Below are 20,600 nucleotides of genomic sequence, written 5' to 3' on the forward strand. Positions count from 1 at the left end.
AGTAATTGTATTACTTTTAAACTTAATGAACATTTCAAAAATGATTTTGTGTTTTCAAATATTAGACATTTAGCATATCTTACATAAAAATACATAGAGAAATTATGAAAAGATATTTTGCTTCATCTTCCAGTCTTGGTAAGGGGTAGTTAGGAAGCTTCTTAGATGCTCACTCCCTTACTATTTTTATTTTCAGGACCGATTCAGACTCTGGCAAACAGAAACCATCATGTTACTTTCAGAGAGAAATAAAACTGGGGCTGTGTTCACTCTCTTGGGCTTCTCAGATTACCCAGAACTGAAAGTCCCTCTCTTCTTGATTTTTTTGGCTATCTACAGTGTCACTGTTGTAGGAAATATTGGGATGATAGTTATAATCAAGATTAACTCCAAACTGCACACCCCCATGTACTTTTTCCTCAGCCACCTCTCATTTGTGGATTTCTGCTATTCCTCCATCATTGTTCCCAAGACCCTGGCAAACCTAGTGGTAGAAGACAGGACCATTTCATTTCCAGGATGTATAGTACAATATTTTTTCTTTTGTACCTTTGTGGTAGCTGAATCCTTTTTATTGGCTGTGATGGCCTATGACCGCTTTGTGGCCATCTGCAACCCTCTGCTCTACACAGTGGCCATGCCCCAGAAATTCTGTGCCATGCTGGTGGTTGGATCGTTCACATGGGGAGTAGCATGTTCCTTGATACTCACATGTTCTGCTATCAAATTATCTTTCCAGGGTTTCAACACAATCAATCACTTCTTCTGTGAGTTCTCTGCATTGCTGTCCCTGTCTTGCTCTGATATTTACATCAATCAGTTGCTGCTTTTCATTTTTGCCACCTTCAACGTGGTCAGCACACTGCTTATCATTCTCATGTCTTATGTATTTATCATTGTCACCATCCTCAAGATGCGTTCAGCCAGTGGTCGTCGCAAAGCCTTCTCCACCTGTGCCTCCCACCTGACAGCCATCACCATCTTCTATGGGACCATTGTCTTCCTCTACTGTGTTCCTAACTCCAAAAACTCGAGGAACACAGTGAAAGTGGCATCTGTGTTTTACACAATGGTGATCCCTATGCTGAATCCCTTGATCTACAGTCTGAGAAATAAAGACATCAAAGATACAGTCAGCAAGATAACTGAAGCCTTTTCTTTTTGAGCATATTATTGCAGTACATTGTCCTTGAAATGTAAATCAAGTGGGCCCATAATTGTTGATTGTAAGATAAGTTTAAATATAATGAAGAGTTGATGTACAATGGATTGGATGTGGATTTTGATCCAAGAGACTTACCTTGATGTTATCTTTTGCTCACTGGAAAAAAAAAATCAGAAGCCCCTCTGACCTTTGGTTTATAATCCAAAAAATTGAGATAATATAAACTAGCCTCTATTCTGATTGTGAAGACTAAAACTTAATTTAGATATCATGTGAAATACCTTGTATAATCTCAGTAATCATTAATTTTATTCCCCTTTCTTATAACATACCTCAAGTAGACTAGGTCTCAGTAAACACATAAATATATCTCCAAAAGTGCAACTAGCAGTTAAAATAAAACATAGTCTTCATCTCCAAGGAATGCACAGTCCAGTGTCGACAGTAGGACAGTGAAGAAAGTGGCCATTGTATAAGGTGGGAAATAAAAAGTATCATAGAGTTTTTGAAAGAAAGAAGAGTTCAAGTCCATTTAGGGACTTTAGAGTAATGACTGCAAAAAATAGGTATCACTTGAACTTGGCTTTGGATAACAAATTGGACAGTTTCAGGAGACAACAGGTATGAGTTTCATTCAGAAGAGCAAAGCATCACAAAATCATGAGGTCAGAATGTAATACTGAATCAGTAATCTAAAAAATATTTTTTTGAGTGATTACTATATAACATGTGTGTGTGTGTGTGTTGTGTGTGTTGTATTGTGTGTCTAGGTTACTTGGCATGAGTGGAAATTTAATAAGACATTGTCTAGATCCTGAATGTGTTTCAAAGGAGCTCCATTGTGGCAGTGTGATAAGTTATGATGACATCCATCAAAGGCTTTTAAAGATGTTAGACTGGATTTCAGGAAATCTCTTTTTTTAATTTTTAAAAATTTTTTGAGACAGAGAGATAGAGAGAGGAAATGAGTGGGAGAGAGGGGCAGAAAGAGAGAGAGACAGAGAATCTTAAGCAATCTCCATGCTCATCATGGAGCCTGATGTGGGGTCAATCCTACAACCCTTGGATCATGACCTGAGCTGAAATCAAGATCAGCATGGCTCACCCAGCTGAGCTACCCAAGTGCCCCTGGATTTCAGAAAATCTTATGCAAAGAATAAGCATGATGAGTCTCTGCCCAACCTGTGTTTCATAGTAACATTCTGCCTATGAAGACATCAGAAACATTATCAATCCTTTATCATTTTTTTTCCTGAACATGAACATAATCTCTGACTCCTTCTCAACTGAACTCCCGCCTTAAGAAAAAGTGCTCAGGGTCTCCTGGTAGCTCAGTCGGTTAAGCCCCTGACTTTGTCTCAGGTCCTGATCTCAGGGTTCATGAGATGAGGTCCTTACATCAGGCTCTCTGGTCTCAGTGTGGAGCCCACTTTGAATCCTCTGTCCCCCTCTCTCTCTCTTCCCCTCCCTGGCATGCTTTCTCTCTCTGTCTCTCAAAAATAAAACAAACATTAAAAAACTGCTCAAAACCAATTGCTTCCATAACTATTCAAAAATAAAATAAAGTCAGATAGTGATTAGCACCAAGGCCTATTTATTTTATCTGACAAATTCAACATACTAAGCCTCTGTAATATTAATAAGTCATGTTGCTTGAATGCCTTATACCTGCTTCTCTTTCTCTTTACTCAATAAGGACAGTTAAAATTGCAAACAAGTTATTAATAAAATGAAAAGTAATACATTTCTGCTGTTCTAGTAAAGGAGAACTATTTTATATGGGCTCAGGAAAGTTACTTAAAATGTGCATATTATTTTGAACTTATGATCATTATTAAAATGTTCTATTTATATACATCATAAAATAAGGAATCACTTAAATAACCATTTTACATGGAAAGATACAATCTAAGAAACAGTGTTTTAGAAATGGATGTCTGAGGAGGGAATGCATTTCTCTTCTTTGACTTCGGTTTCTCTGCATATCCACAAATTTATCTTTCACTTTCCTTTGGTCCTTTTTTTTTCCAAGACACTCAATACATTTTAGTGAGCCTTTTAGTTTACAACATGAGGTGAAAGGATAGTCAGTCCTCTTTAACCAATATTTTACACAGCTGTAGGGAAATATTTCAAACTTTAGGGAATTATAACAGATTACATATATTACAGGTTGGGAAGCAGGTAAACAATATCTTCATTCTTCAATTTTCCAGTTGAGTCTTCCCTTCCAATAGTATCCAGCTCTAATTAGTTACATACATTTCTTCGAGGCCATGTTTTACTGTTGCTGATGTCTTCATACCTGAAACTTTGCTATTTCACTCAATATCCACGAATTCCGCTTCAAAAATGCGTTTTGAATTGGGTGGAATTTTGGCACCTTTCTTTCCATAAGCCCATTGTGGATCAATCTCTAGTTAAGCCTTTTCTCCTTTACTCACTTATACACTTATACAACAAATTAACTCATTATTCATAAATTAATACAATTTACGTGCACTTATACAATCCTAATTTTCCTCAAAATTTAGGAAATTATTTACATTGAATTATTTTTGAAATATTTATATGGAATTAGGAATTCTTTACTTTGAATCAAAAAAGGGTAATTCCTCTTTAGAGAGACTCTTATTTTACTTCTGTTCTGCTTGGACAAAGGACGATCATTTTGGGGTAAAAGTAACACCAACCATTTCGTTCTTACTCTGAGGAAACCAAAGCCCGTAACACGTAAGTGACCCGGCCAAGGTTGTAAAAGCAATTGTTGACAGAAATGAAAGCAATCGGTTGAGACTCCAGACATATCTTCTACTAAACTCTAGCAGACAATCTTGTGTTTTCCTTCATTTCAAGTTGCCACATTTCAGACTCTTTATGATAGATTCTGTTGCTTCTATATAGAACATGACATATTCGCCTCTGAAATTTTTGGTTGTGTGCCTCTCAATTTTGAAAATAATTTAATATTGAATATAAAATATTGCATCATAATTTTATTTTATTTTTTTATTAAAAAAAATTTTTTTTTCAACGTTTATTTATTTTTGGGACAGAGACAGAGCATGAACGGGGGAGGGGCAGAGAGAGAGGGAGACACAGAATCGGAAACAGGCTCCAGGCTCTGAGCCATCAGCCCAGAGCCTGATGCGGGGCTCGAACTCACGGACCGTGAGATCGTGACCTGGCTGAAGTCGGACGCTTAACCGACTGTGCCACCCAGGCGCCCCGCATCATAATTTTAAATAGCAGCAAAAAGTGTGATTTCTCTTACATAATATAATTCACTTAAAATACATAAATAAAGGGGCACCTGGGTGGCTCAGTGAATTAAGCATCCGACCTTGGCTCAGGTCATGATCTCACTGTTCACGAGTTCAAGCCCCGTGTCTGGCTCTGTGCTGACAGCTCTGAACCTGGAACCTGCTTCATGTTCTGTGTCTCCCTCTCTCTCTGCCCCTCCCCCACTCACATTCCATGTCTCTCTCTGTCTCAAAGAATAAATACACATTAATTTTTTTTTAATCTTAAAAAAGATAAAATGTCTTAATAGTTGTATTCAGAACAGTAACTGGGTCATAGAAAGTGGTCACTGTGAGCATTGGTTACTCTTCTTAGCAAAGGTGGTTTGTTATTTGCACCTATTTCTGGTATTTGACAGAAGTCCGGTTTCACTTCAGCCCCGTGCCTTCCAGCTTCTGAATATAACACAGGCAAAGTTGATAAGACATACTCATCTATTTCATAATGACGGTCTGATCTCTGGTTCACAGAGCAATGGTGGGTGCAGCATAAAGTGCTCTACAATGTATCATGGACTCTGGGAGGAAACTTGTTGGGTTATAATAACAGGTGCCAAGCTGTTTATAGATTTTCTTCCTGTTTATATCTCACGGAAGGTGTTGGAGTTTCGGGATAGTAGTGTTCTCTTGACATCTCATTGATATATCAGAGAGATCAATAGTTGTTTTGGGAAGCTTAGGGAACATGAGTCCCAGAGATACACACACACAAAACCATAAAGCATTTCCATGGTAACATCTCCAGAACCAGGGGAACCACACTTCTCCCACAGGTAGTTGGACTACACTCTGTTTTCTTGGGGATGGACATAAGTAATATTTTCCGGGAGCTGAATGCTTTTTCTCTATTTGTTCCTCATGAGTGTAATTTACTATGGCCATTTCTATGAAAACGAGGAACCGTAGAGGAGGACAGTAGTATCAAACATATTTCTAAAAGTCTGCATTAAAGTCCGCATTTCACTCTTTCTTGATTAGAGAGTGTTTTAAGAAATGCCGTGCTTCAATCGCTTCTTTATGAAAACGTTTCTCCTGTGTGTCCTGAGACACAGTCTCAAAGGGGAACGTTAACTGTTTAATCTGCAGGACCAACAACCTTGTAACAGCTACTAGTGTAAGAGGGAAAAGGGTGGGAAACAAATCGGGGAGAATGCGTGGTCTCTCCTCGCCTTCCTCCTCTCGCACACTGACTCCATCCATGGAACCTGGAAAAGACCACGTGGAGGTTCCCCTGACAGTGAGCCTGGAGCCTGGAGTCTCTCTGATGCTGAGAGCTGCAGGAAGGGGCCCTCAGGACTGTTCCTGGAGGGACACAGACTTGGGGACCACCTGTGAGGCAGAAAGGAGAGGAATTACTTTGATCCTGTGCACAAAATGAGAAATGTCTTTCCATAGCAGGTTTCTCATCCTTGGTACTATTGACCTTCTGGGTCAGATAATATTTGGGTGTTTGCGTGTGCTCTTGGTATGTGTGTGGGGGGTGGCGGGGGTGGGGTAGCCATGTGCACCATAGACTGTTCAGCAAAATCCCTGGTCTCTACCCACTAGATGTCACTAGCACCCCTTCCTATTGGGAGAACCCAAAATGTCTTGGGACAGAGCCACAGGTCCCAGAGGCATCAAAATATTTCCTGCTCCAGAACCACTTCTCTATAAATAGTCAACAGCCTGATTTTTCACCTTCAGACTTGAAAACAGGCAAGGTTTTCAACATTGTGTACTATGTTGGGCTCAGAAAAAGACACCTCACTTTTACTGACCATTGAAGAGAGAAAACCATATTATCAGAACAACTATTTGTTTTCAGACTGGGATTTCTCAATGTGCATATCTTTTACCTTTTTGAAATCATTTGACCAAAGGGGGACATACCTAGTGGCTTGAATCTTAGCGAAGACCGTGTTTCCTCCAGGAATAATCCACTGGGGACTCCACCTCATAAAGCAGGTTCTAATTTATTTTCAAATGATTAGAAGAAAATATTTATTGTCATGGGTTTTGTAAGGGTTAAATAGGCAAAGCAAATTATGTATGCATATACAGTATTTTACGTGTACACTCTGGCTTAGTGTTATTTAACTTACCGTTTTATCATAATGATTTTTCAGGCCATTAAAGGGCCTTCAAAAACATCCTGTAAATAGTTACATAGATTTCCATAATATATGTGTACCCTAGCTTTCACCATTTCCCTCTTGTTTTTCAAATCTTTTTAATATTTACCTATTTTGAGAGACAGCATGTGCGAGCAGGGAAGGGGTAGAGAGAGGGAGACAGAGGATGCAAAACAGACCCTGCACTGAAGACAGACAAGCAGATGCTGGGCTACAACTCACAAACTGTGAGATCATAACCTGAGCCAAAGTCAAACACTTAACCGACTGAGCCACCCACGTGCCCCTGACCATTTCCCTCTTGCTGGACATATTATTGCTGAAATTTACTCTCATAAATAATGCTACAATGCAGCAGGAAGACTTTTGGTAATACTTCCCTATGTACATCTTTGATTCGTTCTTCAAATAGATTTAAAACTGAATTTATTTGTCTAATAGGTTAAGGCTTCAGAGTCAGAGTTACAGAAAGTTTGAGACCAAGTACAAACTCCCTGAACAAAAAAAGACAAGAAAGACCATGATTAGGAGAATCACTATGTTACTTTATAGAAAAAAAAAGCTAGTGTGGAGGATAAAAGCTACTTCCCCATCAAAAACATATGGATAAAAAATGAACACTTGTGGGTTAACAGTCTTCAACTGACATGCTTCTCATCATTTCAGTGGAAAACAGGGAAGGATTTGGTGTATTTCAAAACATTATTTTCTGAGATCTCACTAGATTCAGTGCTCATTAAACAGTCTGCCAGGAAAAAGGGATTTGAGTTTCATAACACATTGTGGCTAATTATGTCTGAGGTCTTTCTAGTGATTCAGTGTCAAGCTGTAAATTGTGTAGGAGTCGCTTAAGAATCATATACATCGTGATAGATGTGGATGTTTCTGTGTGATCTGTGAATCAACGTGTGACCTTACGCATCTTTCCACAATGCCTGCACTTTTCCTAAACTTCACAAAAGACATGTCCTAATTCTTTGCGGAAAAACTTAACTATCTTACGCGTTTTCACGTCTTTTTTTTAAGAGACTGCCAAAGAATGAATCTGAGATCATACAGTGGAGGATAACTATGAATATTTTTCTCCAACCTCAATCAAATGGGAACATGGGCAAGGGAAACTGCTCCAGTGTGACCGAGTTCATTCTCCTCGGATTCTCAGAAGCCCCCGAGTTGAGAGTCGCCCTCTTCTCTGTGTTCCTTCTCATCTATGGAGTCACGGTGCTGGGCAACCTGGGCATGATGGCAGTGATTCAGGTCAGCTCTCATCTTCACACTCCCATGTACTTTTTCCTCAGCCACTTGTCCTTTGTGGACTTTTGCTACTCCACCGTCATCGTGCCAAAGATGCTAACTAATACCTTAAACGAGGACAAAGCCATTTCGTTCCTGGGGTGCACCGTGCAATTCTACTTGTTTTGTACATGTGTAGTAAGTGAGGTCTTCCTGTTGGCGGTCATGGCCTATGACCGCTTCGTGGCCATCTGCAACCCACTGTTGTACACGGTCACCATGTCCCGGAATCTCTGTTTGGAGCTGGTGTCTTGTTGCTACCTGTGTGGGATGGTGTGTTCTCTGATCCACTTGTGTTTAGCTCTGGAGATCCCATCCTACAGATCAAATGTGATTGACCACTTCTTCTGCGATCTGCCCCCTCTCTTGTCCCTTGCTTGCTCTGATGTCACTATGAATGAACTCATGGTGTTCATTGTGGCCACCTTCAATGAGATCACCACCCTAGTGATCATCCTCACCTCCTACTTGCTAATTCTCATCACCATCCTGAGGATGCACTCTGCCGAGGGAAGGCGCAAAGCCTTTTCCACCTGTGCCTCCCACCTCACAGCCATCCTTGTCTTCCACGGAACAATCCTTTTCACTTACTGCCGGCCCAGTTCTGGCAACAGCGTGGATACTGACAAGGTGGCCACGGTGTTCTACACTGTAGTGATTCCCATGCTCAACCCCCTCATCTATAGCCTGCGGAACAAGGATGTGAAGGAAGCGCTCAGAAAAATGGTGAGCTCCAAAATATTTTCCTAGAAAATATTTTCTTTGCGAGACTCAAGTTCCCAAAGGGCAGGCTGGTTGAGCGGTGAATGGGTGGTTGTAGTGTTTGAGTGGAGGGTAGAGCCAGGGGGTAGGTAGTTAAGAGCGATTCTTTTTGATTCACTTACCTTTATGAATCTTCCATTTGCCTCAAAGTTAGGGCTGAGTATATTTCAAATTTTAAGCCTACTTCTTTTCTTTTCTTCAATCTATAATCTTTGAAATGGATAGGAGTAATGGATTCCTAAGACATGTTTGGTTTGCTCTATAACCTTCATAAGCTTAATGAAGAACTCTTGAGAATCATGCTCTCTTTCAGTATCTATGATGGAAAATTCATGCCTTTTCAAAATTGAATTCCTGCCATTTTACAATGAAGAACACATCTTTGTCCAACAGTTGATACATAGAGTGAGATTTCCACATGCACACATGTCTTTTTTATCTTTTTATTCTTTTGATACATTTATTGCTTATTTTTTGTTTTCCTTATTATTTGTCTCAGTGTACAGTGTTTTTGGAACTTCAGATGGTATCTCATCTGAAAAAGTGGAGTTAATCTTAATTATTTCACAAGGATGTTAGTAAAATTAAATTGCATGTCATGTGCAAAGAGCCTAGAATAATCCCTGGCACATAAATAGTTTTCTGTTTCTCTCTCTTCCTTCCCTTATATTGTCCTAATATTACATATATACTTTTGGTCACATGTGCGTACACACACACACACACACACACACACACACACAGATTTGCCATCATTGAATAACCCTTACTACAAGTAGCTGCATTTCTGACTTAGGTCACTTGTCACATTTTTGTTGTTTGTTTCCTCAATTTTTGTCTCCATTATACCTCTCCATTTGGATCAAACGCTGTCACTTAAAATTGGATTCTAAGCTATTTGTAGAAAACATAAATATTTCATTTTCAAGCCAAAATATGGAAAGAGCCTAAATGTCAATCAACTGATGAATGGACAAAGAAGATGTGATATATCTATATCTATACCTATATCTGTATCTATATCTATATCTATATCTATATCTATATGTATATCATCTATATCTATATGTATATCATCTATATCTATATCTATATCTATATCTATATCATCTATATCTAGAGAGAGAGAGAGAGAGGAATATTACTGAGCCACCAAAAAGAGTGAAATCTTGCCATTTGCAACAACCTGGATGGAATTAGAGAGCATTATGCTGAGTGAAATAAGTCAGTCAAAGGCAAATACCATATTATTTTCTCTCATATGTGGAATTTAAGAAACAAAGCAGATGAACATAGTGGGGAAAAAAGAGGCTAAACCATAGAATAGTCTCTTAACTATAGGGAAGAAACTGAATGTTGCCAGATGGGAGGTGGGTGGGGGGATGGATTAAACGTGTGATGGGTACTAAGGAGGGCACTTGTGATGAGCACTGGGTGTTGGATGTAAGTGATAAATCACTGAATTCTACATCTGGAATTGATATTACACTGTATGTTAACTAAATGGAATTTAAATAAAAACCTGACAAAATCATTTTCAGGGTGCATACTGGACTTTATTTTACATCCCTGTGGTTCCTGAATTAATTCTGCTATGACAGTGTGTGACAGCTTCGTGGCCATTTGCAACACTTTGCATTACACAGGTGCTGTGCCCCAGAAACCCCGTGCCCTACTACAAGTTGTATCATATGCATGGGGAGTAGCATGTTTCCTAAAACTCACATGTTCTGCTTTCGAGGTATCTTTTAGTGGTTCATCACAATCAGTCACTACTGTGAGTTCTCCTCACTAATGTTTCTTTCTTATCCTGAGTCTTACGGCAGCCAGTTGCTTCTCGCTGCTTCTCACAATGAGGTGAGCACAGAGCTCTTCTTCCTCCCGTCTTATGGGGTTTTCATTGCCACCTCTCCAGACACATTCATCAGGTGAGCATCAAGAAATCCTCTTCAACTGTCAGCTTCACACTTGACCGATCACCGTTTTCTACAGCACCATTCTCTTCTTCTAGTCTCTGCCCTACCTCCTAAACCTCCAGGCACACAAAGTGTTACCTGTTATATACGGTGGTGATCCTCGTGTTGAAGCCCTGATCTATAGACTGAGATATAAAGATATCAAAGACACAGTCAGACACTTTTTTTTTCATAGTGAATGGTAAACACTTACCTCTGTTATTATAGAACATCTTTCTGTGATTTTTGAAGGAGCTGTCAATCAAGCTCATTTTTAAACATCACTTAGATTTTCCAAAAGACAGAATACTTACAATGGGAAGAATATGAATTTTAGGTCTGAGAAATCATACCTGCCTCTGATAATATAAAATCGGCCGGTTGGTTTATCTGAACCAGTCTTTATCTACAAAAATGATATAATGTGATGTAACTCATGGAGTGGAATGTGAAAAAAAAATAAAATGTAGACAACATATCTGGCATTTGTATATGTGCAATACATGCTAGTTGTATTCTCTTCTCTTCACTGCTAAGCGATAGGTTGCAGGTGTTAAATACACAGCCACTTTTGTAGTTTAAATTCAATGAAATAGATGACAGGAAAGAAATACATAGCCTTCTTTTCAAAAACCTCACAAGCCAGTAGTATTAGTAAATATCATAATGTTTGGTCAGGAGACACTTCAAAATCATATGTGGATATCAAAGAGATTATTTCATAATTGCGTGCATCCTTTGCTTGACCTTGAAGGATGGGCAGGTTTTGAAAAGACACAGAAGAGAAAGACACAAGGTGTATTCAGGAGTAAAGAACAGGAACAACATTCGAGAGGTGACCATGAATAATAAAGCCAATGATTCAGCAATATTGTGAGCTACTGTTTTATGTCATATGCATTCAAGGTATCTTGTTAGGTGCTGGAAGGAATGAGAATTTGCATAAGATACACTTATTATTCTCAATTCCTTCAAAAAGAACTCCTGTGTGGACGGTGCAAATATTACAAGAAGTTTAGAAATACTAGCGTGTTTCCTAGAATAGTGAGAACAAAAACAAACCAAATATATTCACGTTCTATGTTTTAGGCTCCCTAAACATTTATTTTCCTTAAATGTTGTTTTAAATTGTCATTTGTAAATTATAATCCTAACAAGTAATTAATCAAACCTAGGTTATTGTGTCTATTAGGAAAGATTAGCTTTTCTCTGGTAGTAGTAACATTTATTATAAGATGGCCTCATAGATAAAGGTGTCTAATTTTCAAAAATCTTATGACATCATATTTATCTTTCTTCTGTCATTAATTTTGCTTGAACTACTTATGTATCGTTTGTTTGGTACTCTTTGTCATTGGTAAATCCCAAATTAGTCCAGAAAATTGTTATGAGAAAAAATAATACCTGTGTTTGTTGAAGGTAACATAAACACTGGATAATAACCTTATATTGGTTCATGAAATAATTTGGAATGGTTCTGTGATCTTAAACTTACAGTAATTAATTAAAGTCAACTTATTTCAGAAATAGAACTATATAATTATGACCCAAACTATCTTATATATTTGCATATATTCACATATATGAAACTGCCTTCTTTTACACATTGTCACTTGATTTGAACTTACCTGGAACGCTTGCAGAAAAGTAGCAGAAATGTTATATTGTTCTTGATTGGAGTCGATGATGAAAATGAAAACTAACCTATGAAATTTAATAGATGCTTCTAAGTGTTTAGAGGGAAATATATGTCTTTAAATAACTGTATTAGAAGTGAAGAAAACTCTCAAAATTAGAATCTTAGCTTCCACATTAAGAATCAAAAAAAAAAAAAAAAAAGGGGCGCCTGGGTGGCGCAGTCGGTTAAGCGTCCGACTTCAGCCAGGTCACGATCTCGCGGTCCGTGAGTTCGAGCCCCGCGTCAGGCTCTGGGCTGATGGCTCAGAGCCTGGAGCCTGTTTCCGATTCTGTGTCTCCCTCTCTCTCTGCCCCTCCCCCGTTCATGCTCTGTCTCTCTCTGTCCCAAAAATAAATAAACGTTGAAAAAAAAAATTAAAAAAAAAAAAAGAATCAAAAAAAAAAAAAGAAAAGAAAAAGAAAAAAGAACAAGAGAGGTTATAATAAAGACCAGATTATCAGTCAATAAAGTAGGAAAATAAAAAGTAGAGATCATTGAGTTTGCACTGTGAAAAGATTACTACCATTGACAAAATTTTAGCTAGAATTACTAGGAGAAAAGGAAACCAGAAACAAATTAGTACAATTAGTAAGGATAGTAATCTTGCAAAAATTGTATGCCAACAATTTAGTCAACTTAGACGATACAGACAGATTTGAAAAAGATAAATTTTCCCAAGCTGACAAAGAAGTAGAAAGTCTGAATAGACATGTGACAATAAATTCAATCTGTAATGAAAATATTCTCACACTCCTTCCATCAATATCCAGACAATTACTGTTACTAAATATCTATGTAGTCAATAACACTGGTTGTTACACAGATGGCTTCACCAGTTACTTTTACCAAATAACTACATAAGCAATGGTACCAATTGTGAGTTACTTTATTTAGGAGACAGAGACCGTGATCCTTTTTCCAATTCATGCAGTTATATCAGTATTACCCTGATACCAAAGCCAAACAAAGACAACACACAGAGGAAAACAGAAACCAAAATCCCTCATGGATACAAACCCAAGAATTCTCAACAAATCCTTGTATCCAATAATAAGATAAAATAGATGCACTAAAACATATCAAAGGCTTATGAACCACACCAAGGGAGATTTATCTCAGAAATGCGAAGTTGGGGGGCGCCTGGGTGGCGCAGTCGGTTAAGCGCCCGACTTCAGCCAGGTCACGATCTCGCGGTCTGTGAGTTCGAGCCCCGCGTCGGGCTCTGGGCTGATGGCTCAGAGCCTGGAGCCTGTTTCTGATTCTGTGTCTTCCTCTCTCTCTGCCCCTCCCCCGTTCATGCTCTGTCTCTCTCTGTCCCAAAAATAAATAAACGTTGAAAAAAAAAAATTAGAAATGCGAAGTTGGTTTAACATATGCAAAACAATGTAATATATCACTTACATAGAATGATGGAGATGGGGAACTGGATGGAATGTCTCCTCAGCCTTGGGTGCCGTCTTGGGCACATCAATTTGATATAATATAATCATATTATACGGTATTGAGAGAATACCAATTTATTTCCTTTAAATTACATTTTACCACATATACCTTTACAAATTTATGTGCACAGCTAGTGATACACAGAGACGAATGGAAAACTGTGGCTTAGATTGATCTTTTAAAGTCAGAAGAACACATCTGGGAAAGATATCTGAGGGGTCCCATTTGATGACTTCCACTATTGCACATGCATTAGAAAAAAAAATGCAGTCTCAGAAATCTCTCTGGATTTATTTATTTTTTTCCATACATTCATATGGGTGGAAAACCAGATGGGCCTCAATTTCTTTTATTGATCATTTATTTTGAATGTGTCCAAGTTTCAACCGCCTGTAAGATAAGCATAAAAATTGCTCTCCTGGCTGGTTACTAGGAAGCTAAAGTAAGTGAATATTTGTATAATAGAATGGGTTCCAACACATAACAATTGTGAGTTATTATATGGTTTTCTGACCACTGGAGTCATTATTTTTTTTGTTATTTAAAGGAATTCTGGGGGCGCCTGGGTGGCGCAGTCAGTTAAGCGTCCGACTTCAGCCAGGTCACTATCTCGAGGTCCGTGAGTTCGAGCCCCGCGTCGGGCTCTGGGCTGATGGCTCGGAGCCTGGAGCCTGTTTCCAATTCTGTGTCTCCCTCTCTCTCTGCCCCTCCCCCGTTCAAGCTCTGTCTCTCTCTGTCCCAAAAATAAATAAAAAACGTTGAAAAAAAATTAAAAAAAAATTAAAAAAAAAATAAAGGAATTCTGATGCAGCTGTAGTCCCTGTGCCCTACAGGAATCTAGGGGATGTTGTAATGTTATAAGAAAGGAAGAACTTCTAAGAGATATGCATGGCATGTCATTATGGCAATATGAGCTGTGTCTCACACATACGACACTTAATGTGACCTCTATCATGTAGCACCACAAATTCTGGGAGGAGGCATATGTGGTTTTAAACCATTGTTTCCCAATTTGGGATAATTTAAAAAATAAATTTCCTGATGATATTCCATAGAGATGAGCTATTGGTTGTGTTATATCATACATCACCTTGGTTTAATTTTTATATATTTTGTTATACCATAGAGATTAGTAATTGTTTTGGAGCTTAATGGGCCCATTCCCCAGGAGCTTAAATTACAGTACAAGTAAGTGTCTGCCTGCTATATACATCTTATATCTTCAGCACCAGGGACAAAATGTAGGTCACTCAGGTTTGTTAGCAAGAACTAGGTTTTGGTTACTTGAAAATAGAAATGAATATATTTTGTCTGTAAACAATTATTTTAAAGATATATTGAACTCAACTCTCTTCTAATTAGAGAATGTTTTAACAGGACCCATATTTCTGTGCAGTTACTGTTTAGAGTGCTTTTGTGTTTTGGTATTCAGAAACAATTAATGGTGAATTTGGAACCGTTTTCTCTGTAACATAAAACATGGATGTGTGTAAAAGAATGCTAAATGAACAAATGGTATCTCTCTCTCTCTCTCTCTCTCTCTCTCATCTCTTACCACCCATTTTTCAGACCGATCTCTATCACAGCATCTAACATGTATGACCATTGAGAGCGTGAGGTTTGCATTTCTGTTCCTGCCAGATGGTTATCGAGAGTCAGGACTTATGAACTCTCTGTGTTTAGAAAAAGAGATGAATTCTTTTGGATTTGTTTGGGTTTGTTATGAAATGGTTTCTTATTATCAGCCTAGGAGATTATGAAGCAAAACATTTGCCAGGTCGAATATCCTCTTTGAGAAGTAGGCAAGTAGGTCAGGTATTTTGCTTTGTTTTGTTTTTGTTCTTGGCCAGGTAATGAAAAACAGTGACTTAAGGGAAGTGATATGTTTCCATGTCTTTAAGGTTCGCTCAAGAGACTGAGAAGATACCAAGATATGCTTCCATTCCAGAACCTCTTCACTCAATTTTCATTATGCATAAGTGGAGAAGTCATGATTCTAGTCCTCGTGCTGTCTAGAAGTGGGAGCAGAGAATAGAATCCCTCAATTTTTATTTGCCTTTTCCTTTAGGAAGGGCCTCAGTGGTAGATCTCCCTTATATAGAGCATACAATGTAATCATTTTTGCAACCAACTACTTAAACAATCTCTATCATGTGTATTCATATCTCTATAGGTGCATCTTCATTTGCGTCTATATGTATATGCTGAGTGTACTATTCAGTATCCTTTTTATTTAAAAAAAAAACACCTCATAAATGGGATTTTACATAGCATGATAATTTTCTGTCCTAGATATGACACCCCAAAGTTTAACACTTGCTCCACTTCTGAAAATATTTTTATGGTAAATATTATAAACAGTGATGCAATACAGTTTTGGACATGATTTTTCACAACTTTATCAATGTAACTAAATATCTTTTAATAGCTTATGAGGAATAAAATCTAACAAAAAAATATCAGATAGCTTTTATTGTTGTCAGGGTCAAGATTTGGATATATGCCCCTTCATTAATTTCCAGAAAAAGGTATTCAAGAGATCTATCTCTCTGAATCTTTATTAGCATAGATAGTTATTATTATAATTGATTAAGCTAGTAAATCAATTAACCACATAGTTGATTTGATAGGCACAATTCTCACTTTCAGTGTATATTTTAAATCTCTTGTTTCATAATTCAGATTTTAACGAGTTTTTGTGAGCCACAAACATCAAAAATTCTATCACACTTTTCCATAATAGAATATGAGAAAACTTTGTTTCAAATTTATGTTCCTGATAGAGTCACGTAAAAATAAAAAACAAAAGAGTGTTTGGAGAATCAGAGTAGGTGTTACTCTCCTGGACAGAGCTTATTAAGTTTCTTCAGAGAACACATGCTAGTGTCTGTATGGCTTTGAAATATATCATTGAATCTATCTTAAATTCCACCCAGAAACTGAACTTAATCATAGATAAACTGATAGATAAAGGTTGGAATCATTCAAGGTTTCTGCTGATGCCTAAGTCAACTTTGGTCAGTGGGATCCACTGAGACTTTTAAACTTTTGAATTACTTGACCACTGTGTTTCTGTTATATCTTATAGATACATTGTTTGATATCAATGTTATATTTTTCTGAAATTAATGTTAGCCTGTTTTTTCCTCCCTTTTTAGAAGAAAGACAATATTTATCATTTGTTTTCCTAAGTCCAACACCTGGCAGGAATGGGCACGGGAAACTGCTCCAGTGTGACCGAGTTCATTCTCCTCGGATTCACAGAAGCCCCTGAGTTGAGAGTCGCCCTCTTCTCTGTGTTCCTTCTCAGCTATGGAGTCACGGTGCTGGGCAACCTGGGCATGATGGCAGTGATTCAGGTCAGCTGTCACCTTCACACTCCCATGTACTTTTTCCTCAGCCACTTGTCCTTTGTGGACTTTTGCTACTCCACCGTCATCGTGCCAAATGTGCTGTCCAGTATCTTAAACAAGGGCAAAGCCATCTCCTTCCTGGGATGCATGGTGCAATTCTATTTCTTTTGTGCTTATGCAATCACTGAGGTCTTCCTTTTGGCTGTGATGGCCTATGACCGCTTCGTGGCCATCTGCAACCCACTGTTGTACACGGTCACCATGTCCCGGAATCTCTGTTTGGAGCTGGTGTCTTGTTGCTACCTGTGTGGGATGGTGTGTTCTCTGATCCACTTGTGTTTAGCTCTTGAGATCCCATCCTACAGATCAAATGTGATTGACCACTTCTTTTGCGATCTGCCCCCTCTCTTATCCCTTGCTTGCTCTGATGTCACTATGAATGAACTCATGGTGTTCATTGTGGCCACCTTCAATGAGATCACCACCCTATTGATCATCCTCACCTCCTACTTGCTAATTCTCATCACCATCCTGAGGATGCACTCTGCCGAGGGAAGGAGCAAAGCCTTTTCCACCTGTGCCTCCCACCTCACAGCCATCCTTGTCTTCCATGGAACAATCCTTTTCACTTACTGCCGGCCCAGTTCTGGCAACAGCGTGGATACTGACAAGGTGGCCACGGTGTTCTACACTGTAGTGATTCCCATGCTCAACCCCCTCATCTATAGCCTGCGGAACAAGGATGTGAAGGAAGCACTCAAGAAAGTGTTGGGATCTAGATTACCTTTTGAAAAACTATTTTCTTAACTAGACTCAGAGTCTAGTCTCTCATCAGAGACTTTAATGACGGGCTGGATTTGGGTGGGTGTGAATGGAAAAGTAAAGTAAGGAAATAAAACTTGAGGACTCTGCATGCTGTTTTGTTTTCCACTTGGTTATCTAATTAAGCCATATAATATCTTTTATGGATAATTTAAATACACCTTTTATGGGACCGTATCTGTGTTATTCTTATATCAGTAGTGTAGCTTTGCAATTAATTGTTATGCAAAAAATATTTTCCAAATGGTTCAACATGATAAAACTTTAGAATAACTACATGTAAATTTTTCTAAAGGAGAATACTTGAGATATTTTCCATTTGCTGGTAATTTCACCATGCTGCTCCTGATCTTGAAAATGTCAAAAAAAAAAAAAAAGAAAAAGAAAAAAAGAAAAAGAAGAAGAAAAGAAAACAAAAGAAAAGAAAAGAAGAGAAAATAAAAGGTCAAGATTTCTGTTATAATAAACCTGATAAAGACAGGAAGTTCAGGGGTGCCTGGGTGGCTTGCTTGGTTGAGTGTCCGACTTCAGCTCAGGTCATGATCTCACAGTTTGTGAGTTTGAGCCCCACGTCAGGCTCTGTGTTGATAGCTCAGAGCCTGGAGTCTGCTTCAGATTCTGTGTTTCCTCCTCTCTCTGCCCGTCCCATGCTCATGCTCTGTCTCCCTCTGTCTCTCAATAATAAATAAACGTTAAGGAAAAAAAATTTTAAAAAAAGGAAGTTCAGAGGAGTGGACATTTTTTTTTGGTTTGTTTGTATTTTGTTTTAATGTGACTGCAGTTTCAAGAACCACTTTTAAAACATCCTTATCATTCTTTGTGAACTATCTCCTCTCTGCACTGAAATTTCTCGTAGTTCTGGTAGTTTGGTTCTATTCCCAGTTCCTTTGGAAAGTCAAATTTATTGTTCAATGAAGACTCATGGTGCACTGACTTTATGCTACTCATTCATCTAGGAGCTTGGGATATATTAGTGAACAAAGCAATGAATGATCTTTGCTTTCCTGGAACTTTTATTTTAGCAGGCAATATACAATTAAAGAAATTAATTATTATTAAAAATACATTTGAGCCATGTGAAGTATTTTTTTTTTTAATTTTTTTTTCAACGTTTATTTATTTTATTATTTGGGACAGAGAGAGACAGAGCATGAACGGGGGAGGGGCAGAGAGAGAAGTAGACACAGAATTGGAAACAGGCTCCAGGCTCTGAGCCATCAGCCCAGAGCCTGATGCGGGGCTCGAACTCCCGGACCGCGAGATCGTGACCTGGCTGAAGTCGGGCGCTTAACCGACTGTGCCACCCAGGCGCCCCACCATGTGAAGTATTTTAATCGCTCAATTGGGTAGTAGAGTAACTCCTAAAATAAAACAGTATGTTCATAGAAGATTTCACTGAAAAGCTGCATTTGAACAAAAACTTAAGGGAAAGCATTTCAGTATGCAGGAAACATGAGGAGAAAAGACCATAAAGAAAGAGTCAGTAATATTTTTTGGAAAACATAAAGCAATACACAAAATCAAAGAGGTCAGACTAGATAGAAGAAGCAGAGGTGGTTAAGAGTAATAGAATAGGACAAGGTTTCAAAGGGACTATTTTCCCAACTCGATATTTAACTTTTTAAATATTTATGCTTTAACTCAGTGAATCATGATGACCTAAAGGAGGGATCTTCACCCTTTTCCAACAGGGTCAGAGTGGATGGCAGGGAGGAAGACACTTATGCCTGCTGTATGGTAGCCACTCAATATTTGATAAAGATGGTTTTTATAATTCCATAACTTTTATAATGGTTGTAGGTATATATGGGACTAATCAGGGGTTGGAGAAGTGATTTTAAAATATAACATTTTGGGGGCACCTAGATGGCTCAGTCGGCTAGGTGTCTGACTCTTGGTTTTGGCTCAGGTCATGATCTCATGGTTCATGAGTTCAAACCCCACATTGGGCTCTATGCTGACAGTGTGGAGCCTGCTTGGTATTCTCTCTCTCTCCCTGTCTCTCTGCCCCTTCTACACTCTCTCTCTCCTTTTCTTCCAGACTAAATTAATAAACAAAAATATATTTATATAATTTTTTGTATAAAATTCTCCTAATGCTGCTCCAGGGTTTTGTAATGCCCGAAGTTCCGAAACCTCCCACAAAAGCCCACCAGAGTCGTAAGTCAAAGACAAGCGGCAAGGGTTGTTTATTACAGGTTCGAACCTGGTCCTCTGCGCACTCGTTGCCAGTGACGCAAGAGGTCACGATCAGGGTTGGTACAGTGTTTTTATAGACAGAGACAAATACCACAGGGGAGGTTTCAAATTATGAGGGGCCTGATTAGTTGATTTTAAAGTAAGGACATTTGTTGTTCTCTGATTGGGCGTCCTTTGTCCTTTGGCAGGAAGGCTTTGTCCGTTACTTGTGGCGGGAGGAAAAAAGGGGGAAGGGGGAAGGGGGTAGGGTAGGTGAGGAACGTGCTAAGCAAGCAGGTTTACAGAAGCGAGAAATGCCGGTTAGTTTATGTACAATCACTCATTCCATTACATATCAGACTACATTTAGGAAGGTTTACAACCCATTCTACGACACAGCGGGTTACATTCAGGAAAGGCCTCACAATGCTCGTAGCAAACAGCAAGCAAAACAGACTTCTCAGCAATTGTATTTCTTATCAAAGATCCATAATAAGCAGAAAAGAGAACTTTAGCTTTAAACTAAGGCAGGGCT

The 20,600-nt window shown here is 38.6% G+C and overlaps 3 protein-coding genes across 3 annotated transcripts; all 3 read left to right on the forward strand.

Annotated features, from left to right (window-relative positions):
- The first annotated feature begins 229 nt into the window (after nt 1-229).
- Nucleotides 230-1,165, forward strand: LOC125176771 (olfactory receptor 5D18-like). The gene has a single exon (XM_047878585.1). The coding sequence runs from the start codon at nt 230-232 to the stop codon at nt 1,163-1,165; it is 936 nt and encodes a 311-aa protein (XP_047734541.1).
- Nucleotides 1,166-7,688: 6,523 nt separating this feature from the next.
- On the forward strand, nt 7,689-8,624 carry LOC125176905 (olfactory receptor 5L1-like). Its single transcript, XM_047878824.1, has one exon. The coding sequence runs from the start codon at nt 7,689-7,691 to the stop codon at nt 8,622-8,624; it is 936 nt and encodes a 311-aa protein (XP_047734780.1).
- An 8,297-nt stretch (nt 8,625-16,921) lies between these two features.
- Nucleotides 16,922-17,872, forward strand: LOC125146551 (olfactory receptor 5L1-like). The gene has a single exon (XM_047823261.1). The coding sequence runs from the start codon at nt 16,922-16,924 to the stop codon at nt 17,870-17,872; it is 951 nt and encodes a 316-aa protein (XP_047679217.1).
- Nucleotides 17,873-20,600: the final 2,728 nt, after the last annotated feature.

This window comes from Prionailurus viverrinus, chromosome D1 (assembly GCF_022837055.1).
Source record: "Prionailurus viverrinus isolate Anna chromosome D1, UM_Priviv_1.0, whole genome shotgun sequence".
NCBI classification, from domain to species: domain Eukaryota; kingdom Metazoa; phylum Chordata; class Mammalia; order Carnivora; family Felidae; genus Prionailurus; species Prionailurus viverrinus.

Bases quoted from the DNA above. Each gene is read 5' to 3' on its own strand.
- LOC125146551 (XM_047823261.1), top strand. From the start codon at position 16,922: ATGGGCACGGGAAACTGCTCCAGTGTGACCGAGTTCATTCTCCTCGGA.
- LOC125176771 (XM_047878585.1), top strand. From the start codon at position 230: ATGTTACTTTCAGAGAGAAATAAAACTGGGGCTGTGTTCACTCTCTTG.
- LOC125176905 (XM_047878824.1), top strand. From the start codon at position 7,689: ATGGGCAAGGGAAACTGCTCCAGTGTGACCGAGTTCATTCTCCTCGGA.